General features: G+C 42.0%; 1 protein-coding gene across 3 annotated transcripts; it reads right to left on the reverse strand.

Moving 5' to 3' along the window:
• Positions 1-827: 827 nt before the first annotated feature.
• LOC146035917 (uncharacterized) lies at positions 828-24473 on the reverse strand. Of its 3 annotated transcripts, none has more exons than XM_083159630.1 (8): positions 24386-24473; positions 17858-17958; positions 17269-17328; positions 15385-15532; positions 11569-11676; positions 8877-8972; positions 5208-5303; positions 828-2544 (listed from the first exon to the last, which is right to left on the reverse strand). In XM_083159630.1, exons 1-8 carry the CDS (start codon positions 24432-24434, stop codon positions 1823-1825), a joined length of 1380 nt encoding a protein of 459 aa, XP_083015756.1. In that variant the 5' UTR covers positions 24435-24473; the 3' UTR covers positions 828-1822. The 3 variants fall into 3 exon arrangements, with proteins under 3 accessions (XP_083015756.1, XP_083015758.1, XP_083015757.1); XM_083159632.1 differs by lacking the exon at positions 24386-24473 and adding an exon at positions 21934-22034; XM_083159631.1 differs by lacking the exon at positions 24386-24473 and adding an exon at positions 21649-21912.
• Positions 24474-26841: the final 2368 nt, after the last annotated feature.

The following is a 26841-nucleotide window of genomic DNA, read 5'->3' on the forward strand; positions in this document are numbered from 1 at the left end:
GCATGTTGCTTATCGCAACGTGTATGGGCACCTTTAGTTTTATGGAAGATTAATCTGTAGAGGAATTTAGCCTTTCAGAAGAAATTATTAGAATTTGTTTATATAAAGCTGGCCATACATGTACAGATTGTCCGATGTGGCTTGTTGGAACAAAACCCTGGTAATGGATGAGAGCAAATTACAGTTGACCATTTGCTTTGAAATGCTGGGAAACTGCCAAAAACTGTCACTCAGATATTACCAGGTTTTTGTTCTAACCAGCATGATCTGACAATCGATCTGTAGATCAGCTTAATTCTGCTTATATACACTGTACTCTGCCTTCATGGCAAAATATTCTGAAAAACGACCTTGTATTCTTAAATACATTTTGTAATCATGATCAACTCATCATTTAAAAACCCGCCCTGGGAGGGGTGAAATGGTAATAAAAACCTGTGACTGAAGGGGTTAAGGGTTCTGAACAAAGTCCTGAATTTTTTTTTTTTTAAACAAAAAAAAAAAAAAAAAATAAACTTTCCCCTGGCCTAACCTGCAGGAAAAACAACAAAAAAAAAACGCTGTAATTCTAGTAATAAAGGCTATTTTCTCTTCGATAGCTGTAAATTGTATATGCCTCAAGAATAGTATGCTAAGGAAAAGTAGCGGTCAATTTGGTTTTATCATTTAGGTTTTTTTTCTTAATGAAGAGCATTTTCTTTATTACCATCAGTAAATTCCTCAAAGTTTACCTGGGTACGCCTGAATGTGCCGCTGCATAGTTCTTTGGTTACCCAAAACTGACCATCATCATGAAAACCCAAAGACAGACAACGATCAAATTATAAAACTTTTTAAAAGACCTTTAAAAAAAATGCAACCGTTTCCCCCCTTTACCATTACAAGGGATTGGTGGCTTTTTATTTTGAAAGGCAACGGCTAGACAGTATCTGGATCCATATAGCCATACCTCTCATTTGGGGCAAGGCCTATAAATCTTCCCTCGACTTCAAAGATGACTTCTACATATAACAGAGATAAAATGGAGTCATACATGTTTGCTTGTTTCTTCCATACTTCTATCGCTTATGGCAAGGGTGGAGAACCTCAGGCCCGGGGGCCGTATGCGGGCCCCGTAGCCGTTCTGAGTGGCCCGCCCACCCGCCTGGTGGCTTTTCCGGGAGTCAAGTACAGGGGAATTCTCGCGAGATTCCTCTTAATCAACAGCAGCCGGAGACTGTCAGCCCTATTCAGCCGCAGCCACCGGGGCGTGGGACGGATGCAGCAGGACAATTTGTAAGAGAACTATTTACATATGGCCCCGAAGGATTTTTTCCCCATACAAACGGATCCTGGCACAAAAAAGGTTCCCCACTCCTGGCTTATGGGGTAGTACAGTAACTGTGTTGCATATTTGTATAAAAAGGTGAGTTCTGAGCTACTAGATTATTGCTGCTTTCACTGCAAATTCTCAAGTCCAACCTGCTAGTAAACCAAGTCCGTTTTTGGTCTAAGTTCTCGCAGCCAACGTGTCCTGTTGGATTTTGAGGAACTCTGGAATCAAATCAGCACCGTCATTCTATTTACCACTGTAAGACTGATCACAAGATTAATCAGAGGCTGCAAACCTTCATCCACAGACAAAATCCCTATTCTATTCCTCAAATGCCATTCAAGATGCATAAACTCCACCAGGAAGTATTCATTTCCGTGGTTCGCATGGCATACGGTGCTTCAGCATATGCTTTATATATCGGTCATATACAGAGAAGAGTCTGCCGATTGTGAACAAGAGGAGACCCCCCTCAGTGACACTTCAGACGGGCAAGGAAATATTTCCCATTCATGTGTGTGTCCTCTGATGTCTAAGTAGGTGAGATTTGTAGTCAAACTGTTTTCCACACTGAATACACTTATGAGGCTTCACCCCTGTGTGTTTTCGCTGATGCACAAGAAGACGTGACCTATAATTAAAGTCCTTTCCACATTCACTGCACTTATGGGGCTTGTCCCCACTGTGAGTTTTCTGGTGTACTATGAGACGAGATCGATATTCAAACTCCCTCCCACATTCGTTGCATCGATGAGGTTTCTCGACTGAATGGTTCTTCATGTGTTCTGCCAGGGAAGGTTCAGAGATAAAACATCTTCCACACTCTCCACATATATAAGGGGTGGACGTTTCCTGGAGTACAGACAGACAGGGTTGGTAAGCAAAATTGTGGTCAAACTCATCTTCGTGATCATCTTCATGTATGGTTTCTAAATCTATATAATCATTTTTGGAATGCAGGTCTTGTTTTCTGCTTTTTCTTTTCAAATGTTGCAAATTTTCCCACGATGAATTGTTCTCAGGGATGAACCTCTCATCCAGAGAGAATGGTTTAGGATGACCACATAGAGAGCTAGAAATGAGATTTGCCACATCGTAAGACTCATTAGTAAAATTAGGGTCAAACTCTTCCTCCTGGTACTCTTGTGGCACATAGGAGCTCTGCAAAGGTCCTTCTTCTGGGACAACCACTTGGTGAGACTCTTCTAATGTCCTCATCTCAACAGAATCATCTATGAGAATAAATACAGTTAGTTCATAAATGGAGAATAACAGTACAAATTAATTCACTACCTATGCCACCCGATGTTTGTGTATGACCAGGGGTAGATCCTTACTTCAACCATAATTATGTCGCCAATAGGTAGACACAATGGGTGAAATGTAATAGGATGAGAGATTCAGAAAGTTAGAGATTTGGTAAGAAATCTCCTGTTTGATTTTGCAGTGTAAATTGATTGCCGCTTTAAAAAAAACTGGAGATTTCTTACCAAATCTCTCACTTTTTGAATCTTTCATTCTATTACATTTCACCCTATATTGTCAATATAATCAATAGGTCAACAGGGTTAATGGAACATTTGGCTCCCATATGTCCGAACACTATCAACATTAAAGAAAGAAGCCCTCCGGAAAGGTTTCCAATCCACAGAATGGTATAAGTTGGAAGTGCTAAAAGCCAATGCTCCATTTTAATCTTTATATAATATGATGTTATAAATATTGGTCAAATATTTACCTGGCATAACTTAAACATAAAATAGGCGGTTCAGATCAGGAAGTCTAATACATTTCAATAGACACTATCATACAACTATATACTGTACATTGAATTGTTGTCTAACTTGTCTCACACTCTGTTCAAATGTTATATTTTTGAGTTTGCACATGATGTGTGTATAATTTGGAATTGTTTGCTATAACCTGTCAATAAAAACGTAAACAATTTTTTTTATAAATATTAATAATTTGTTAGTATTGTTAGAAGTTTTGCTGTTTTAAAGTGCCCAATGACAGGTGTCTATAAGAATATTGTACATCCATTTTTCCTCTATCCAAGCATATGTGTTTTGCCGTTCCTGCAACTTTTTCAAGCCTTGAAAAAGCTGCAGTAGCAGCGAAACGAGTCAGTCTGGTGCATAGGAAGCTCCGCTTCACCTCACCTTTTCCGAAAATATATCTTACATCTCCAGACTCTCACCGGTCCCAAATACCATTTGTACCTGGTACTCAGTATATACCATCAGGCCCTTCGACCGGTCCTTTGGAGAAAAGCCACCTCTTAAATTTGCAAGGATCAACTTGAGCCACAACTACACATACTTCATCTCTTCCAGACTCACATAACCATCTGTGGAGGAATGCCACCTCTCTAATTACCATCTGAAAGTAGTAGTTTAAGGTACAACTACTGGGACAGATTATTCTTTTGGGCCGAAAAGTAGAAGGACAATGCAGGAACTGAGGTGAAATACATTTATTTTAATGCAGCCATTTTTGCATTACTTTATTCCTTATAAGGCTATACAGCCAATTTTAAAGTGTTATTATTAATTAATACATTTATATTCTTTATTCATTGCACAACCTGAATCTACCTTTTTTAGCGCAACTACCACTTCTGTAAAACATAAGGGGGTGACATGTCTTTCTTTGTTGCTACTTGGCAAGACAGCTCCATTACAGGTGCCCTACCTAGATAGCTTGTTATATGTCCTTTGGCATCGTTTTCATGACAACCTAAATTCGAAAGTTTATTCAGAATATGCCTCAACAAATAAAACTAGGAGGTCTTGTGTCCTCAGTCGTAAGGATCAGCACAGGTACACCTGAAGGCTGTGTCTTGAATCTGCTTTTATTTTCTCTATTTACCTAGGATTGTCAACCGCAAGCGGATGCAAATTTGATAATAAAGTTTGCTGATGATACCACGGTTGTAGGACTTATTATGGATGGGGAGGAGAAGGCTTACAGAGATGAAGTGAGCACCTTAGTGAATTCGGGTAGAGAAAACAACCTACTGTTAAACTTGACTAAAATGAAGGAAACTATCATAGAATTTAGATAATGTGGGAAGTTGGAGTTAGAGCATCTATCTATTGATAACCTGGAAGAAGATAGGGTGACGGAGTTTAAGCTATTAGGGGTTATTATTCCACATGGTTTAGCTTGGTCCTCAAACAGCACCGTGATGGCTAAGAAGGCTAAGCAACGTTTATTCTTTTCGAGAACGCTTAGAGCAGCAAAATTTTCCCAGGAAAATTTGATCAGGTTTTCTAAATGTGTTCTTGAGAGCATTATGTCATATTGTATTGTAGTCTGGTTCGGGAATAGTACTAAAAAAGATCTTAAGAGATTGGAGTGGGTGACACACACTGCAGCGGCTATTATCTATTGAGGGTATTTTTATTAGAAATTGTCGGCAAAAAAGAGATAGCATTATGCAGGATTGCCATTATTCTTATAACTATATCTTATCCTTTTTACCATTACGGCTAAGGTGCAGTGAGTGAAGCTTTTATGTGGAGAACTCACAGTATGATGGCACTATCTAGTCAACAGTACTGGCTGGACCTTGTACTGAGTAACATCAATGCAATCACTGGGAATCAGTAATATGATAGTAAACTGTCTGCAGTGCTCTTATGTCAACAACAATAGCTTGGGAGCACAGTGGAAACAAGGTCTGACTTTACAATGCTGCCAAATACAATGTAAAACAGGCAGAGGTTTTATTTCATTTATGTTCCTTAAATATTCAGGAGGTCACTACAAGTAAAGGTGTATCCCTTTGTGATGTGGCAACTGCAAATTGGGGGAGTGATAAGGTGGACTGGTTTGTGGCTGACTGACAGTGATATTTCCAACATGCAGCGCAGCCATGGTAAGTGCTCACCTGTGATGTCAGCGATTCTCTCCTCCTCCTTTAGATTATTCCCCTCATCAGTCTCCTCCACTTGCTCAACACTGAGCATGTGGTCAGTAACCTCACCTGTACAATACAGTACAATGCTGATCATAAAACTCTTTAGATTTAATAAGTTTAAGAACATACATTTAAGAGCAAAAGGTTGTTCTTTGTTTATTACCACAGTGAACACTTAGGAATCAACACTTCCCATAGAGTTTCTGTATGGATTGCACCAAGGCAGGTTGTGGATTATTAGAAAAACAGTCAGTAGGTCTACCCCAAAAGGTCAACATATGAAAAGGTAGACATGTTTTTTTCCTTTTTTTTGAGCTGTCAATGTCGACAACTGTTGACCTAGACCAGGGGTGCATCTTCGAGAATGGATTAATGAACAGGCTCAATCCCCTGAGCTATTAAATCTAATCAATAAGGCCACCCCTGGCCATTCCCCTCTGCAAGCCATTCTTACTAATAGGTGCCGTAAAAATCACCCTCAGATACTTAATCAAGCGATTAAAATATGGAAATGGTTGAGTAAGGAAATGGATTTTAGGGACACAGACCCAGAAGTGAATTTCTCTTCGTTAACCTCCTTTACGGAACTAGAAAAACAGCAAGGAGCTGCTGTCTGGTCAGCTTTTGGAATAAAAAACATGGGGCACATAACAACTCAAAACAGAATTAAACCGTTTTCACAACTACGAGAAGAGTTTGATTTGCCTAATAATATGCTCTTTCGGTACTTGCAACTGAGAAGTGCTATTGAGAAGCATATGCAGGAGCCTCCCATATTAATTAAAGATAACCCAATAAAAAAGTTTATAAGGAAACTAGGCACTACTAAATGTACCTCTAAGTGCTACAAATTTATATCCACTCTAGCACAAAAATATCAGCTAGATGAACTCCTTGAAAAATGGATTGGGGATATCCCAGAACTAACCCAAGATGATTGGGAAAAGGCACTTAGAATACCTGGGTTGGCAACCGCCTCAGTAAGGGCGCAACAAATACAATATAATATCCTACACCGCATTTACTTTAAACCTATAAAGATCAATAGGTTCTCACAAGAAAATGGTGACTCCTGCCCAAAATGCAAAGAAGGGGGTTGTGGCTTCTGGCACCTAGTGTGGCAGTGTAAGTTTGTGCAGAAATTTTGGCAGGACATAGGAGACATTCTATTAGAATTGGGAATCCTGAATCAGGAGATAGAGCCTAAGGCCCTGATATTGGGCATTTGGCATAATCCAGGGAATTCTCCAGAATTAAGGCAACTGGCCATTAATCTCGGTTCAATAGCTAAAATGTGTATTGCTAGGTCCTGGATGGCAAAGAATGCGCCAGATATAATGGAATGGATAAACATGGTCAATATGATTTTTGATCACGAGAGGGAAGTCTTTCTCTAAGGAACAATATAAAAAAAATTCACTTAATTTGGGGGAGATGGTTTCACTCCTCATACTATAAAGGAGCGTCTTATATAGACGACTCTTAGCTGAGGGAAAAATAATTTCACGATATCTAGAATAATGGGAATATATATATATATATATATATATATATATATATATATATATATATATATATATATATATATATATATATATATATATTTTTTTTTTTTTTATTGTTCTTTTTTCTGTTTTGGGTAAAAACACTTAATTGCACATAAGTTTACAACAAAATTTAGGAAGAAGTAGGGTAATGGGAGGGAGGGGGACGGGAGGGAGGGGAGGGGAAGTGTGAAATCACAACCTCTGTCATTTATACTCTGCGAGTGTTATTGGATACTCGCTGGTTTGCACGGTTCTACGTTATACGAACATGTATAAAGAGGTAACTAGGCACAAAGTCGTAACATGCATGTAGAAGTATATATATGGGTACGTGTGATTTTACACTGAAAAATAGTAGATTTATATGCAAATATGCACAAAATTGTAACACGCTATGAAATCACAACTGTCTTTGTTTCCCATATCTGAATGTTCTTCCCTCGAGGAATATTATCGTGAATATTATTGTGAATAACTTCGAGTGAGGACCTGTTGTCCATTTCCTCCATAGCCAGATCTCAAGTAAGACATAAAGATGGTAAGACAACAATGGTACACAAAGTCTGAGTAAATTGGAGGAACCTAGGATTATTTGTTAACTGACTAGTGAAGAGAGAATTAACTGCTGGATGAGAACTATGGAAAGTACATAGAGTGGTAGATGAGAAAGGGTAAAAAAAAAAAATTTCTCTCTTTCTTTTTCCTCTTTTTATAGTGGGCGTAGGGTAATTGTTGCAGGCGCTGTTTGTCTTTGTGGGTATGTGTGTATTGTTTTTGTCCTTTGATGACCCTTGCTAATAGTTTGTAGGATGCTTAAGTATCTAAGCAACTGTTTTTATACATTGGGGGGGGGGTCAAATGTATGGTATAATGTCTTATAATGCAAAATCAATAAAGAAATAATAAAAAAAAATAAAAAAAATAAAACGAAGGAAACTATCATAGAATTTAGATTATGTGGGAAGTTGGAGTTCGAGCATCTATCTATTGATAACCTGGAGGAAGATAGGGTGACGGAGTTTAAGCTATTAGGGGTTATTATTCCACATGGTTTAGCTTGGTCCTCAAACATCACCGTGATGGCTAAGAAGGCTAAGCAACGTTTATTCTTTTTGAGAACGCTTAGAGCAGCAAAATGTTCCCAGGAAAATTTGATCAGGTTTTCTAAATGTGTTCTTGAGAGCATTATGTCATATTGGGCCTTATTTTGGTTCACACTTTTTGACAAAATCCTTCTTAGATGGACAAAACCATGTGCACTGCAGGGGGGGCAGATGTAACATGTGCAGAGAGAATTAGATTTGGGTGAGTAATTTTGTTTCTGTGCAGGGAAAATACTGACTGCTTTATTTTTACACTGCAATATAGATCTCACTTTGAAGTAAAACCCCACCCAAATCTAATTCTCTCTGCACAAGTAACACCTGCCCCACCTGCAGTGCACATGGTTTTGCCCATCTAAGAAGGATTTTGTCAGAAAGAATGAACCAAAATAAGGCCCATTGTATTGTAGTCTGGTTCGGGAATAGTACTAAAAAAGATCTTAAGAGATTGGAGCGGGTGACACACACTGCAGCGGCTATTATCTATTGAGGGTATTTTTATTAGAAATTGTCGGCAAAAAAAGAGATGGCATTATGCAGGATTGCCATTATTCTTAGAACTATATCTTATCCTTTTTACCATCACGGCTAAGGTGCAGTGAGTGAAGCTTTTACGTGGAGAACTCACAGTATGATGGCACTATCTAGTCAACAGTACTGGCTGGACCTTGTACTGAGTAACATCAATGCAATCACTGGGAAGCAGTAATATGATAGTAAACTGTCTGCAGTGCTCTTATGTCAACAACAATAGCTTGGGAGCACAGTGGAAACAAGGTCTGACTTTACAATGCTGCCAAATACAATGTAAAACAGGCAGAGGTTTTATTTAATTTATGTTCCTTAAATATTCAGGAGGTCACTACAAGTAAAGGTGCATCCCTTTGTGATGTGGCAACTGCAAATTGGGGGAGTGATAAGGTGGACTGGTTTGTGGCTGACTGACAGCGATATTTCCAACATGCAGCGCAGCCATGGTAAGTGCTCACCTGTGATGTCAGCGATTCTCTCCTCCTCCTTTAGATTATTCCCCTCATCAGTCTCCTCCACTTGCTCAACACTGAGCATGTGGTCAGTAACCTCACCTGTACAATACAGTACAATGCTGATCATAAAACTCTTTAGATTTAACAAGTTTAGATTTAATAAGTTTAAGAACATACATTTAAGAGCAAAAGGTTGTTCTTTGTTTATTACCACAGTGAACACTTAGGAATCAACACTTCCCATAGGGTTTCTGTATGGATTGCACCAAGGCAGGTTGTGGATTATTAGAAAAACAGTCAGTAGTTCTACCCCAAAAGGTCAACATATGAAAAGGTAGACATGGTTTTTTCCTTTTTTTGAGCTGTCAATGTCGACAACTGTTGACCTAGACCAGGGGTGGCCAAACCGGTCCTCGAGATCTACCAATGGTCCACGTTTTCCAGGTTACCTATCTGGTGCACAGCTGTAGTCATTACTGACTGTCACATTTTCAAACCTGCTGCATTCATTCCTACTATAGATCCACAGGTTGCCTGGAAAACATGCACTGTTGGTAGATCTTGAGGACAGGTTTGGCCACCCCTGACATAGACCCTCAAATATACAGCAATTCCCCGATAAAAAGACACAGTCTTATTTTTTTTTTTTTTCAGTCCAATAAACACCATAGGGTTTATTTTCGGGGTAGGTCTTATTTTAATTAACATTGACAGCAATTTCAATAAACAGATAAGTAACCAAAAAAATCTACCTTTATTCAAAAATGGGCATGTCATCTTCTTCAACAACATCATCACATGTGTCCATACCCCGAATTCCACACGCCAGCGTAATTTAAAGAAAACGAGGGGAGGGTGCGCGCTCACTGTGAGAGAGTGAGGCGCTGCAGCTGTGATTGGATGACACTGTTAAATCTTTAACAGCAGCATCCTTTTATTGCGGGGGCGGAGCTGGGAGTATTGTAGTGTAGCGCAGGGACTGGGCAAAATGGGGATTTAGCTAGGTCTTATTTTCGTGGTAGGGCTTATTTTGGACTGTTCTGCAGAAGTAAAGGTAGGACTTATTATCAGGGAAACAGGGTAGTAACGAGTACCCTCGCTTGGCTCGATACACTCGGCACACTATTATAATCTCACTGACTGTCAACATGGATGGTGAAGTAAGAACAAGCTGGTTTAAACAAAAATCATGTCTACTTTTTCATGTGTCTACCTTTTTTCGTCAACCTTTTGACTCTGTCAACCTTCTGACTGTGTCAGTCTAGACCTGGGGTAGCCAACCCTAGTCCTCGAGAGCTACCAACAGTGCATGTTTTGCAGGTCTCCTCACAGAATCACAAGTGAGCTAATTAGCTCCATCTGTGTATCTTTTAAAATGTGTCAGTGATTAATGAGTGCAGCTGTGCAGCAGCTAGGTTGTCTGGAAAATGTGAACTGTTGGTAGCTCTCGAGGGCTAGGGTTGGCTACCACTGGTCTAGACACTGTAGATCTAAAAACTGGAACCAAAGACAGTAGGACAGTATATACTCCTATTCAGAATCTAATAAACAAGTTTTACTATATGAAATCTGATGTATCGTGCACTTACTCAAACAAGTTACAAGTTTGCCATCTTACTGGCCCAGCACTGTTGCTTCCTACACTCTGATACCTTCCTTCTTGGCCCTTTGTCTTATACTAATTAATATAGAATCGGTTATTTCACTTGTGATTCTGTGAGGAGACCTGCAAAACATGCACTGTGTGGGACTAAAGTTGAGAACCTGGCTCTAATGGAGTAAGATCTAGACAAATTTGTGAGCAAAAACTGCTGTAGGCCAAAGCAAGTTTGTTTTGTATTTTTTGCTGGCGCCAAAAAAGTGCCAGAGTGTCCGTATGGTACACACTGCTCTTAAGTTTAAAATAAAAATACATATAATAAATGACTGGTCTTCTAGGTCAATCCTGGATATACAGATTGTTCACCAGGCGATTGATCGCTGCAATCACAAAAAACAAAAGTGATGAAATAGCATGTATATCTCCCTACTTTATGGAAATTTTATGTTCCATGCATGCATTGTAGGAGAAATTGTGTTGTCTGTAATATCTCATCAGCCCCACTGGCATAGCTATTTTCTCTTCCCCTGGTAACTGCCAAATGTGTACAGGACATTCTTATAGCTGCTGGGAGACTGCACAATATTAACGGATGATACTGGTTGTCCAGTAGAGGGCAGAAAACTAGAGGTGGAGGAGTCCAGGAACTGGGGACAGTGACATAACTGCTTACTCAAACTGTTTTCACATCGCAAAATGCAGGGTCGCACCGGGACTTTGAAACGGTTCAGTCCCGGCATGACCCTGCATTTTGGAATGTTCACATCCCCTCAGCGAACTGGCATTATTTATGGTTCGCTGACATCATTCAGGGGCGCGGCTGGGAGTCGGCACATCATCGGGGGTAGGGGAGGAGGCAGTGCCTAGAGCTGGCGCTGCTTCAAGTGCTGCCTCCTCCATAGTGTGAACGGGAAACGGGTCGCTCTACCCGTTTATACCGCACAGCAACACGGCAACGCACTAATTACTGGCAAGAAACCTGCTTGTACTCGTTAATTAGTTGCGATGTGAAAGGGGTACAACAGAGCAGTGGCACGAAGTCCGGGCTTTGGATTCCTGGACACCAACAGTAATTGTCAACTAGTTGCCACTCACCCATGGGAATATCTGGAGAAGGAGCTCTATGCTCAATATCCTCTTTACTGTTGGCATCCTCTTCTGTGTCCTTAATCGATACACATTCTACATCTTCCTCCTGCAAATCTGCAAGTTCCAAAATAGAACAGAACGATAAGCACTTAATCAGGAAAAGGGTACACTGTAGAACCATATACACTTGGGTTGTACACAAATATTAGTAGAAAACCAAGAAGGACAAATGGCGAATAGTGTAGCATTTTAAAAACAAAAAACATATCCAAGTATAAAGAGACTAGCATTCCAAAGTGAAAAAAGCACCAGGCTTTGCTGAACTTTGCCAAGAAGCACAGAATTTGCTGTAACGGGGACGTGGCTTAAATAATAAAAAATAAAACAGGCAACTATGGTATTATATGAACAAAGTTCCAACTCTCCTTCTTATGCAGCAGTCACAGTAATTAGACTCGCACAGGCCAGGCCAGGCCAACTTTGTTAAACTGAAAGGACTGGCATACCCTGCCACATGTTTACTATTAGGGTATGGTAAAACTGTGGCAAGGCATGCTGGGATGTGCTTATCTAGGGCTGGACTAGCATACAGCCCACTTTTATGGTACACTAAATGCACTAGTTACAAGTTTATCGGTGTGTCACCGTGGGCGGTTTCTGGGCCGGCGCTGGGAGATGAGAGCATCTTCCAACGCCGACTTTTCAATTGTAGTGAACGGGTCCCATCGACTCAGCTTACCCCTTTACACACTGCACAGCAAGCCGGGTTGAACTTGTGTTCAACGCGGCTCGCTACCTAAGTAGAAACGCCGGGTCTCACGACCTGGGACATTTCAAATGGTTGTGTTTACACCGCCTGTAAGCCTGTTTTTTTGCGTGCTCCCATACAAAACCCCTTTTTTTTTAAGGCAATATAATACAAACAGGGCTTTCTTTCCAGAGTATAATGAAAGTTACCATCCAATTGGGAATTCAAGGCAGATAAATCACGTAAGCAAAAATACTACTATTTTCTAGTATGCGGTTTGGAATTTCCAATAACGTGTTACACGCTATTGTTATTCTACTTGTTATATTAAAATATTGGGGAAATACTTACCTCCCAACATTTCATACCAAGAAGACTAAGCTGGGAACAATAAAATAGAAATATATTTACAAGCCTTGCGGCTATGCAAATGTAACAGGCGCCTACTTGGGTGTAGTGCTTAGCTGCTCCCACAGGGGGATGTCAAATCCCTTATATGAGTAACAGAAAAAGAAAAAGATGGTGGAGCGATAGAAAAAAATTATGATAAATTGGGTATCACAATAATATATTTTTTATTGTGTCAAATTAAAATATAATAACTGTAACACACTGTAAATATGTATAAAAAAAACTGAAAGAAAAGGTCAAATGACACTTGCTATTGTCATTTGGCCTTTTCTTTCAGTTTTTTTTATAAATATTTACTGTGTGTTTAATTATATTATATTTTAATTTGACAAAAGAAAGAATATATTATTGTGATACCCAATTTATCAGAAATCATTTTTTCTAGCGCTTCCCCATCTATTTTCTTTTTCTTTAAGCTGGGTACACACCTAAAGATTTATGTATTCAATAAGTCTCTATGGATCAAACATTTTGGTATTGTATGAGAGCATATGACTATCAACCATTAGCTGCAAAATTCTGGAAACAGACGATTGTTGGTATAAAGGTTTAAAACAAACTGACTTAACCAATGTGCCTGAATGGCCGTTGTCTGTTATCCAGTGTTTAGATGCAAATTATCATCATTTGCTCCCATACATTAGCAGACTTTCGTTCCGACCAGACAGATACAGTGATATCCCATTACCAGTGATCACGGGTAATAGGCGATCTAATTAGCCCCGATAAGCCGACCATGCCGGAGCTTATCGGGGATATGGTTTTGCTGCAACGGCTGAAAACATGCTGTTTCCCTGAACTTGTGCTTTTTATCAGAAAATCCAAGTTGTATAGCACGATAAACATTGGTAAAATATCTGGGGGAAAAAAAGAAGGAAGTTTTTCGCACCCAATGTTTTATCAGGGATAAGATATCCCTGATAAATCTTTAGGTGTGTACCCAAATTTAAACTGGGTGACATTGAGCGATATACCATCCGGTCAGGCAGGTCCGAAATGGCATATGCCCTTTATTGCCCAGTGTGAACTAGCGATATGTGCGCTACCACGGTCACATGAGGAGATTTTCTGGTTCTATGAGCTGCACATCAAACCTGACGATATCGCTAGCAACACCATGCATACTAATGAAGGACAGAACAGTGATGGTTAGTCGTTCATTAACATAACTCCAGTGTGTAAAGGTAATTTGGGCTGACACTGGAATGAATCCCCTTCACTCCAGTGTGTACCCAGCGCTAGGAGCGAGGCTACATAATAAACAAATAATCCTTTAGGGGTTGTGATTTGAGGACAGGGTATTTTATACTACATTAATAGGTGCTTCTCTTTATTTATACCAGTCCTTGGGACCTTAAACAGTTCATGTTTTCTAGGTCAGCAGGTGTATTCATTACTCACTGACACATTTTTAAAGATCCACAGGTGAAGTTAATGGTTTCACTTGCGATTCTGTAAGGAGACCTATGAAACCTGCACTGTTTGGGGTCCACAGGATCCAGTTTGAAACCCTATTATATTTATCCTATAAACAGGTTTTTTTCACCCTCATTACCAGCTCAATTAAGGACAGCAACTACATGTAATAGAGAGTGTACCTCTATTCTTCTGATTGTGGACATAACCAATGTTTCGTGTACATTGACTGAAGTGTACAATACAGGGGGTGACTTAACAGGACAAAAAGTGGAACTGCCTAATTTATGGGAGGTTATTGGAAAAGGTTAAATGCTTTAAAATGTTGTAAAACATACTTTAGTTTGTACGTTAATGTGACACCGCTACAGATAAGGTCTGCTTCACAGATTGTAGCAACAATGTACAGTAGTAACAACGCAAGATAGGATTGGTTGGGATGGTCAGATGTCTTCGAAGATATCTACGTCAGTGATATATAGCATAAAGGTTATTTAAAAAAAAAAAAACACTTTCTAGTAGTTTGTTTACATCGTTTGTATTTGTCTTATGGGAAAATGTAAAACATAAAACAACATTTATGTTGCAGGCATCTCCGTAGCCGGGAATGTTAAAGTGCCCACACATAGATAGATATTGGATCCAATCAGATATCTAGCCAATTTCTATTGAAATCCAGGACACCCCTGATCTTGACTACACACTCAATCGTTCTTTGTGGCCATGATCAGGGGTGTTCGGGCTCCCCCTCTGGCCCCCCCCACCTGCTTCCGATGACGGCAGACAGAGAGGCCTTGTGGCGGGCAGGAGATTTCAAAACTCATTGATTGGCTGAAAGATAGCTCTTTCAGCAGCCGCCGTTTTCATTTGAAACTGAGTTTTTAAAACTCCTGCCCGCGGCAGACCTCTCTGTATGCCTGCCGGCGCTGGGGGGCGTGGGAGGTGCCAGGACATGGCCACATCGTTCATCATGCCTACACATGGAACATGGCCATGATTCTGCAGGATGAGTCGGTCATCTTGCCGCCTGCTAAAGGGATCAGCAGGCTCGATAAATGACCCGTGGGCACCTGCATCGGATCGTCATCAAGCCCACACATGGTAAGTTTTTAAACTATTGGTTGGAAACGGCCATATCTTTTTTTTTTTTTTTTAAATCTTACAGTGTGTGGGCTCCTTAAGTTTGTGCAATACACTCTTTATTCCTCTTCCGCAACGCAGTATTTATACTAGTAAACATAGATCACCTGGGCTCTGTTCTGCCTGCATTCTCACTGCGCTGAGGGACTGGTGATTTTTAACCATGACGTCTTTGTAAAGGTCCTTGTGTTCTTCTATATAGTCCCATTCCTCCATGGAGAAATAGATGGAGATGTCGCCACATTTTATAGGTACCTAAAATAGATCATCCTATTAAAACACACACACACAGACAGGAAGCTGTTCCTAAACCTCTACAGAAAAAGGACACCTCTATAACCAAACGCATATTCATAGCTTTGTGCTGCACTGGTTTTGCTGGCAATAAGTTTTATTTCAGGATAGATTTGGTAACGTATTAAGATACACATATAGATAGTGGCAAGTGCTCAATTAGTTTAGTAATACCATTCAGGGGCATAAAAATATACAGTTGTCAATCTTAAGTCCATTACCTGCGGAATCACATAAAAAAAAAATAATACAAATATATATTCCTATACAGTATACATATAAAGTTGTTATTATATCCATGCCAGACAGCATCTACTAGTAGGACTTATACAGGGATGCAGATTTACGTATTTCATACAAGTTACTAGGTTTACTAAAACATAAAAATGTAAAGAAAAGATCTATTAGTGGGGCAGATGTATTAAGCCTGGAGAAGAGATAAACTGGAGATAAAGTGGAAGGAGTTAACGCACCAGCCAATCAGCTGTGTTTGAAATATGACAGTTGGGATCTGATTGGCCGGTGCGTTATCTCCTTCCACTTTATCTCCAGTTTATCTCTTCACCAGGCTTAATACATCTGCCCCATTATTACTGCATATATCCTGCTGCTAAAGCCTTGCCTGCTTTGCCACAGAAAGCAAGTACACTGAAATGTACTAACAGGTCGCCTGCCAGAGTGGGGGAGAGTGAAGACTCCCAATCAGCGATCCCTGCGAGTCCTGAAGTTATAAACTTTGTGCTGATACAATCCATTATTACTCCTGGTCAACTTCAATACACCTGCTCAAGATCTTGCAAAATCTCATTCTGAATAGAATCAGGACAGACCGTGCATGTGCAATATACTGCAGGAATGGTATAACGGTCAGCATTAATAGCACCATGGACCAAACAGTATGGAGTTTGTATATTCTCCCTGCGCTTGTGTGGGTTTCCACCACACTTCAAAAATATACTGGTACGTTAATTGGCTCCTGATGAAAATTAACGGTAGCCTAAACGTGTGCAAGACAGGGTTGGGAAATAAACAGGTTTAAAAAAATAAAAATATTTTTAGTTTAAACCAATTTTTTTCCATTAAACTTTGAAAGAAAAACAAAAAAGGTAATGTTGTTTGTTATAACAATACTATGAAACATTGCTATGTATGAGAAACCTTTATCAACCATGTTTTAATGCGTCATAAAAATATTAGGCTTTGATACAATTTATTTTAAATCTTTCAATAAAGCCAATTTTAGACTAAATATAATTAAAATATGCTAAAGTACTGAATGGGTCCTCCTTTACGGCGGCTATTCCACGGCTGCAGCATTGTCACCCTCTTCCCCAATATCAGTGTTGGCAGAGATCATTTAGTGTGTACATGGGCTAAATCCATAGTACAGTTATTGGCATCTACTTGACAATAAGGAAGTAGAAATTCAGTTTGTAGCTGCGGACAGGAACAAAGTGAAACACTTTCCGTCATAACTTCCCCTCTTCCTGGTGACATTGAGCATTATCATTCTCCAGCAATGACACCATAAGACATGAGTGACAAATGTGGCTTATTATGTATGGGGATCAACTACATTAAATCCAAATTGCAGACAAAGACAAAGTCACATAGAGATACTTTGTGGAGATATGAAAAAAAGTCAGGTTAATGGTGTCCAACAGAATATCATAATGACAATCCCCAGCAATACTCACCTCTCCAGTCAACAGGTGCATGGTGCTGTGTGGGGAAGTCTTCTTCATAACCACATATTCCTACAGGATGAGAATACATGTCAGATGCATGTGTACCGGACATGGAATTTATTAGACACACACACACACACACACACACACACACACAAATCTTATTGGTTGCTAAGTGTTACTCTTTTGTTGTGAACCAATTATAATAGGTATATGGTCATTAGGTTGACATTGCTAAGGTTGACAAGGCTAAGGTCAACAGGCTTGGAAGGTCGACACAAGCATTAGGTCGACAATGGCAAGGTGCTCATACGTGAGGACGCAGTACACTTTGACAGAGTCCATGTCGACTATGTCAACATTTGGGACAAGAAAAGTGGAAAAAAAAAACCTCAAGTCAACCTAATGCTTATGTCAACCTTCTAATCCTGTCGCATTAGCCACGTCGACCTATTTCATGTGCAGACCTCATTGGTCGACCCAACGCACATCAACCTAATGACGCATACCCTTGCACACAAGGCCTCTATGGTCACAGCATATTCTTCTACCCGTCTATGAGACAATTTCGGTTATGACCTCCCCATAGTAAACTCACCTCTCCAGTCAGTAAATAGATGATCCCCAGAGCGTGATTCAAAATCTTTTCAGTCAATTGCTTCGTGTTCATTTTGGTAATCATTAGTGAGACTCGGGAGACTGTGAATGATAACAGATGAGATCAATGGAAAGCACATGGAAATTCTATACATGGGTCTTCAACCTGTGGCCCTCCAGATGTTGTGAAACTACATGTTCCAACATGCATTGCCACATTTTTTCCTATAAGAGCATGCCAAAAAACCTCAGGGCATGCTGGGACATGTAGTTCCACAACATCTGGAGGGCCACAGGTTGAAGACCTGTGTATAACATGAGAAAACAAACAAGAGGACTGAGTGTCTGCTGATAATAGAGATTAAAAAAAGACAGCATTTAATGTCTGGGGGGGAAAAAAAGGCAGCCTACAGTGTCGCCCATGGCTTTCTCAGTACCTCAATAGGCTAAATTAATCACCTGCCCAGTAGTGGGTGAATGTGCATTACATACTGTTATGTGTAAGCATAAACAGACCATAATACTAGCAAAAAATGACCAATTGCCAGGGGACTCATCACATACTCACCTATACCTCTCTTGTATCATTAACCTAGTCACTAAAACAAGCAAGTAAGACCGCTGAGCCACACAGCATGGACTTTACTCAATGTACTGCTTTTAACTGGTCCATAAAGTAGGCACAGTCCACAGATCACTGTCCTCCCATAATACAACTTTCACATCGCACCTAATTACCGGGTTCATGCCGGTTCGACCCGGTAATTGGTGCGATGTGAAAGGGGTTACCAGGTCCCGCAAACCGGTAGCAATACGGCAATACGAACTGGTAAAAAGAGTTCTTACCGGTTCATTGCCATGTTGCTTTGCGGTATGAAGTTAATCGTGTCGAGCGACCCGTTTCTCGTTCACACCAATGGAGAAGGCAGTTCTTGGAGCAGCGCCAGCTTTAAGCACTCCCTCCTACCCCGCCCCAGTGAACCGGCAATATTGTAGGTTTACTGAGAGGATGTGAACAAACCAAAATGCAGGGTCGCACTGGGACAGAACCGTTTCAAAGTCCCGGTGCGACCCTGCATGTTGCGATATAAAAAGGGGCATCAGAGATAACCGTTGCATCTTAAACTTGTACCACATTATCATTTTCCTGGGGTTTCCCATGGCCCCTTTCAGTCCATAAAATCACTTGAAGGCAACTTTCGAAGTGGGGCTCCAGCAAGTCTGCTAAAGATGGATTCAACAGTCTACTGCCTAAATTATATATCCAACAGCCAGGTGGCAATATATTGTAAACAAACAAAAATATATGGTTACATTACAGCATCAACAAACATTTAAGACTGATACAATGGACATAAAATACATACATATAGTTAGTACAGTACATGAAATACGGATTGGACATGTTTTAACAATCCAATACTAGTATATCGGCCTTGTACATTGATCAATACTTGTGTATTATCACGGCACCCACAATGTTCATCTTAGTACATCACATTGCATGCGATATAACCGCATGCGATGCGATCCGATTTTTAATTGTACAAGCACCCTAATGGGTGCTTTCAATGTTAAATGCACCCCCATTGTCAACGCCAACCGGAAGCGTGGCGAGCGCAGCGAGGCCGCGCAGGGCGGTGGTACGCGTCCTCCGACCTTTTCATACTCCCACTATCCACATCGGCGTGGAGTTGATTTTAGACAGTGTGACGAGCTCAGTGAGCCACCGAGCCCGAAGCGTGGCGAGCCCCGCGAGGGGACGTGGATGACTTCACATGTATTCCGCGTTCGCTCGCCACGCTTCGGGCTCGTACTCCGCGTGCGTTCGCCACACTATCTAAAATCAACTCCACATCGACGTGGATAGTGGGGGTATGAAAAGGTCGGAGGACGCGTACCACCGCCCCTCGCGGGCTCGCTACGTTTTGGGTTGCCGTTCATAGTGGGGGTCGCGTGGACAATGGGGGGGGGGGGGGCATTTAACATTGTATGCACCCATCAGGGTGCTTGTACTGGCATGCGATGCGATATTTAATTGTACATTTTTGTGTTTTGACGGGAAAATCGCATGCCATCGCATACCTTATTTAGTGGTATGCGATGGGCGCCGTGATAATACACAAGTACCCATTGATCCTTGCATCCTTCCTGACATAAGCCATCATCACCTCTCGCTTTTTGTTTTGTAATGCTAGTTTTAAATCATCAAATTGCTCAGCATTAAATAGGCAAGTACCGATATACATCCCCCTGTGCGAAATATCAGCACAGATTGATTACCGCCCAAACAATGCATGAGTTTTGGGTGTAAAAAAAAGTACATACAAATATAAGACTGATCTAAAACTAAGGTACAGTTAGCTTACTTATTGCGATGATTGCCTGAAGCATGACGAATACACTAACACAACGTTAACAGACACAAAAAAAAAAAACTTCATGACAACCTTTTCATGTCGATTGAATGCATGTCAACCTAATACATGTCGACCAATACAGGTTGACTTAATAATATGTAAGCCTCCCCAATAGCCAGCAGTCTCCTGCTCTGGTTTTCCAAAAAGTTACCCATTTCCACTGTACAGTCATTTTTAGATAAGAGTCTATTATGTGGTTTCATGCTGCAAGATATGTGCATAAATATGCCTGCTGATATATGTAACTAAATAGGTAGACAAGATAGAAATGTGTCACCTAAAAGGTGCTTACACACTAAACCAGTGATTTTCAACCTTTTTACCTTGCGACACACTAGATACGATTTTGAAATTGCCAAAGCACACCATTATATCCCCACAGGAAAAAAAAAAACAATCACACTGGTAACAAAAATAAAATACATTGGCTCTTTACATGAAAAGAAGAGACCAGTAAATAACAGTTGAACTGGTGGTGGCTGTAAACTAGTTTGGCCATCTCTAGATCATCTGCGGGCACACTTAAGAACAGCTCAAGGCACACTAGGGTGCCACGGCACAGTGGTTGACAAACACTGCACTATACGATAGTATGAGTGGTTTCTGCGGAATTCCCAGACAAACGATATAGCGCATACACACTGAACGAAATAGCAAAAAATGTCGTTCAGTGACATCAACCGACCCCCGCTGAACATACAGGAAGTGACAATTTATAGACAACAGGGGCGGGAAAGGGGTGTTGATTGTTAAAGACCTGCGGGCGTACACGTCATAAACAATATAGTCAGGGCCGGTGCAAGGCACCGGAGCGCCCCAGGCGAGTCGGGCTGGGGGCGCCCCGGTGCGGGGGGGGGGGGGGGGGTCGGGTGGGGTGGGGTAGGGGTGGTACCTGGCGTTCGGCGCTGTCTATTTAAAGCTGGCGGCGGAGGCAGCGGGGGTCCCTGCAGTCTATTAAAAACCACGAGCGCTATCCGCCGGGCTATGCGGAAGCGCTTCTAGTGTGAAAACACTGGCAGCACGCTGATTGGCTGCCAGAGTTTTCACACTAGAAGCGCTTCCGCATAGCCCGGCGGATAGCGCTCGTGATTTTTAATAGACTGCAGGGACCCCCGCTGCCTCCGCCGCCAGCTTTAAATAGACAGCGCCGTAGCTAGGAAAGGTACCCGGGCGGCATTTTCCGCCCTCCAGTGGCCGGCGCCCTAGGCAAATGCCTAGGTTTGCCTAGTGGTGGCGCCGGCCCTGAATATAGTGCTTACTTACTAGACAACATGCATGATTATATTGAAAACGATTATCGTATAATGTGTACGCACCAGACTAAATAGTCAGGAAATAATATATTGACATAAGAATGTATAAAGGAGATCACCCCACTGTCCCATCACTCACTACACTAGTCTTGTGTAATGTGCAGTGTGGCAGACCCAGGACAGGAGGGTAACTTTCTAATAGCACCAGCTGCCCCCAGGCACTACAAAACTGTGATGCCAGGGCCCGGGGCATAGGGGTCTGTGGGGGCTCCCACTGACACCATAAGTGTTGTTATTATTAGGCAGACCCTGGCAAAGCATGATGGGAGCTGTACAGAGATGTCCCCTGGTGACATTCTCCTGTGAGTGTGCAGGGGGGGGGGGGACAGTCCTCCCGGTCATACCTGGCCGCGCTCACGCTGGGTTGGAGGAAGTGCCGGAGTTAGGATGGGGCAGTGCGCGCTGCTGTTGCTTGTATGTAGACGAGGATGGGGGATGTTTATATGTTGTTCCGGCGTATTCTGGGATTTGCAGTTTTTTGTCGCTGTGCTCACACATGTGGGGAATGAGGGCGGGACTACATATACCAGACACCTAGTGCAAGAAGCAGCGTGATCTCGAGTCAGCCAATCAGTGGAAGGGATGTGATGATGATGATGCCCGAGTCTAGTAGTCTATGGAAATAAGTAGTGTAGGAGGCTGAAACTTAGCTTCTTTCTTATTCACTGATTTGGGCATCAAAAACGTGGGCAAGGTGGGCACATGGATCATTTATCCTTTTGAATAAGTAGCTGCAGTTTTTCAAGGGTTAACAAGTCTTAGGCCACAAATATGACTCCTGAAACCAACAGAGTGGTATAACTAGCGTATGACCCAAGTGTATTTTGCCTGGCCCAACACTGATTTGGGCATGAAATACACAGGAAAAGTGGTCACGGAGACATAATAATGTATCATTTTGAATAAGTAGCTGCAGTTTTACAAGGACTAATGAGTCTTGGGCCACATATTTTACACATGACGTCAACAGAGGGGTGTCACTTACATATCACCCAAGTGTACTTTGCCTGGCCCAACAATGATTTGGGCATAAAAAAGACAAGCAAAGTGGCCACATGCACCATATTTAACCATTTTAAATAAGTAGTTGCAGTTTTGTAAGGGTTAACAAGTCTAAAGTAGTGTACACATGGTGTGCTTGGCTTCCTATTAGATCCCGTTTCGATTGAATTGCTCGGCAAACAAAACACATTATATTTTGACTATATAGTACAGATCTGTACTATGGCCCTGATTCAGGTTGGTTTGCAAAGCACATTTGGGGCTTTTTTTCTTGCTGGCTCGGTCCTCTGTGTGTTCACACGGGAACCGATGTTGAAGCCATTCACATATTCGCTCATGCAGGGCTTCTGTGCAGGTGCCTTCAGAGACTTGCATAGTCTCCGTGGCGCTCGTACAGGGAGGGTTATGCGAACGCGGCAAACTGCTGCTTAGCGAGTCAACTAGAATCAGGCCCTTGGTTTGTTAACGGACAAAACCATGTGCACTGCAGGTGGGGCAGATGTAACATGTGCAGAGAGTTAGATTTGAGCGCGTTATTTTGTTTCTGTGCAGGGTAAATACTGGCTGCTTTATTTTTACACTGCAATATAGATATCAGTTTGAAGTACACCCCACCCAAATCAAACTATCTCTGCACATGTTACATCACCCTCTATCAGTGCACATGGTTTTGTCCATTGGCAAACCAAGGGCCTAATTCTGATTAATTCAAAATGGGGTGAATTAGGCCCCGTTCTGATGTTTGGGGGACTGGGGTGGATGGCGGTGTTAATGGGGCTTGCCCATGGAAACGATCAGTGTTTTATGGGTGTCCCCAAGGGTACACTATCCAGCAGATGCCTACTGGGGGTGGGTGGTTGATGTCACAGGCCTTCAAAATCTTGACTAAAATGTGATACATATTTTATGAAACAGTCACTTATAATTGAAAGAATGGTACTTGTTTCCTAACACGGCGCCCATCGGGTCCCATCGCATACCTTAAGTTAAGGTATGCGATGGGACCCGACCGACCCGATTTCGGGCTTTTTTTAAGCTTTCCCGACAAATGTAAAATCAGGTCCATCGCATGCCATTATAATGGCATGCGATGCGACCGACCCGATTTTACATTGTAAGCATTGTATTCAATGTTAAATTCCTATGTAAAATCACTGCGCTCGCCACACTATATAAAATCAACTCCACGCTGACGTGGATAGTGGGGGTATGAAAAGGTCGGAGGACGCGTACCGCTACGCTCGCCACGCTTCGGGGGGTGGCGTTAACAATGGGGGACATTTGACCCATCAGGGTGGGTATACAATGAAAATTGGGGTCTGGGGGGCCAATGTAAAATCGGGTCGATCGCATCGCGTGCGATTTGGTTGCATGCGATGCGATCGACCTGATTTTTCCGACCCGATGCCTACAATTAAAATTGCTGGAGCCGTGCTAGGAAACAAGTACCGAAAGAATTATACTTTAATATATTAATGGAGCTAAAAAAAATAAATAATCAAAATCAGATAACAGTTCTATCCAAGATAAGACTATTTACAAGACTTGTTATCTTTGTAAAACTGCAGCTACTTATTCAAAATGATGTATGTTCCCACTTTGCCTGCGTTTTTGATGTTCAAACCAGTGTTGGGTCAGGAAAATTTCACTTGGGTCATATGTATGACCCCCCTCTATTGATTTCAATTGTAAAACTTGTGGCCCAAGACTCGTTAACCCTTGCAAAACTACAGCTACTTTTTCAAAATTGTTAAATATGTGTCACAATCCAGGTAAAACAAATAGTATTTTTACCTCTAAAGTGTCTCTCCGGACTGTCACCGTGCTCCAGGTCTGGATACATACTTGCCTACCTGACCCTCTCCATGAGGGAGAAAATGCTCTGTTCCTGGACTCCCTGGTAATGTATGATTGCCAGCACCTGTGGTGAACTAGGTAATTGATACCAGGGAAACAGAGCATTTTCTCCCTCATGGAGAGGGCATACTTGCCTACTTTTGAAAAGCAAAATGAGGGAGATTTTAGATGCTATATACATACATTGGTCGAAGTGTAAATGTAATGATTATGCGCGCACCTTAGGCGCGCGCGCTCTGGGAAAAGGGATGTGGTTACTGGGAAAGGGGTGTGGTCGACTATAAAGGGGCGTGGTCACTTAAAAAGGGGCTTGTCCTTAAGTGTAGTGTACTTCACCATATATGCCTTATACACATTATCCACCACGGAATGAGACAAAATTCTAATTATGCCAATGGCCGCTCCTAGACATTACGCCAGGTAAAGCCGCTTATACACATTATGCCAGATAGAGCCCCTTACACTCATTACGCCAGGTACAGCCCTTTGCACGTGGTACGACAGGTACAGCCCTTTGCACACAGTACACCAAGTACAGCTCCTTGCTCTACAGTGCCAGATACACATTAAGGGGGAAATTTACTAAATGAAATTTGTAAAAAAACTAGGTGTATTTGTATCCAGAAATACACTTATTTTTGACATTTACTATCCCGAAAATACGGCAATTCGTAGTCGTATTGATGTGCTATCAATACGACTACGAATTGCCGTATTTTCGGGATAGTAAATGTAAAAAATAAGTGTATTTCTGGATACAAATACACCTAGTTTTTTTTACAAATTTCCTTTAGTAAATTTCCCCCTATATGTCCCCGCATTGACAGATATACATAATATGCCCCAACATTAACAGACATATGTGCCCCCCACAGTACCAGATACACATGATTTGCCCCCAGCAGTGCCAGATACATATTATATGCCCGCAGCAGCTCCAGATACACATTATATGCCCTACAGCGGCAAATACACATTATATGCCCGACATTGTCAGATACACATTACGTGCCCTCAGCATTGCCAGATACACATGTCCCCACAGTGGCAGATACATATATGCATCCAGCGCCAGATACACATTGCCCGCACAGTGCCACATACACATTGCCCCCCCAGGGAAGGTACACGTGCCCCCCCAGTGCAAGGTACACGTGCCCCCCCAGTGCCAGATACATATGGGGCCACAGTGCCAGATATGCCTGCTCCCCAGTGCCAGATACATATGGGGCCCGCAGGGTGTTTGGTGACTGCTGCTGGATGGGGAGCGTTGGATGAGTAGCCGGCTCCTCTGCCCCCTCCAGTTGGAGAAGGGTGATACCCCAAACAGCGCAGGAAGAAGTGTGCTCCATGCTGTAGCCAGAGGCCGTGTCTTGGCATGTCAGCAAGCTCCAGGTCTGCCCCTTTTTTCCGGAGATCCAGCGGCAGTGCAGAAATACATTATCCGGCAGCAAGGTGGCTGAGAGGCAGGCGCACCCCCCCCCCCATAATTAAAACAGGGAGAGCACTTCAGTACACTACATATATAGATATAGATAGATATATCTATATCTATATATATATATACATACATATCTATATATATATATATATATACATATCTATATATATATATATATATATATATATATATATATATATATATATACATATCTATATATATATATATATATATATATATACATATCTATATATATATATATACACACACACATAAATTGTCTTGGGTGCCAGTCAGGGACCAGTGGTGGGGGGAGGGAGGATCAATAAGAAGCAAGCCTTAGTGGGTGGGGGATAGATTGACGCAGCTTACAGTCAAAGTATGCTTATACTTACTGCAGCTGCCTCTCCTTACACAGCTTTCACTCTGGCTGACACTTGTGCTTCCGGCCTCCCGGCTCCCGCTGCCCGTCTCACTGCCTCAGTCCCCTGCCGCTGCCGCTCCTGCACGCTCCTGCTTGCGCACCGCACGGGTTCAATGGCCAGCCCAGCGCTACAGTACCCACAAAGCCCTACGGTGGCCGTCATCATAATGACGGCACGATGTTGCACATTTAGACCCCGCCCCCGCAATGACGCGCTCGCGCATGCGCAGTCACGTTTTTTGGGCAAAGGGGATGAAAAACCGGGAGGAACCAAGGGATTTGCGGGGGGCCGGGAGAATGATTGACAAAGCGGGAGACTCCCGCTAAATGCGGGAGGGTAGGCAAGTATGGGAGAGGGTCAGGTAGGCAAGTATGTCTGGATATCCTCAGTGCTCTGTGTGTGCTTAGATCACAGCAGAGATTCCCCACAGTCTCTCCAGTGATCACCTGATGCTGCAGCTGTGCAGCATATCCTGTAGTCTTGGCTAATGCCATTCCCCAGCTCACTGCAGCTGTCCTCGTTACTGC

The sequence above is a fragment of the Crinia signifera genome, chromosome 9 (genome assembly GCF_055691185.1).
Source record: "Crinia signifera chromosome 9, ASM5569118v1, whole genome shotgun sequence".
Taxonomy (NCBI): domain Eukaryota; kingdom Metazoa; phylum Chordata; class Amphibia; order Anura; family Myobatrachidae; genus Crinia; species Crinia signifera.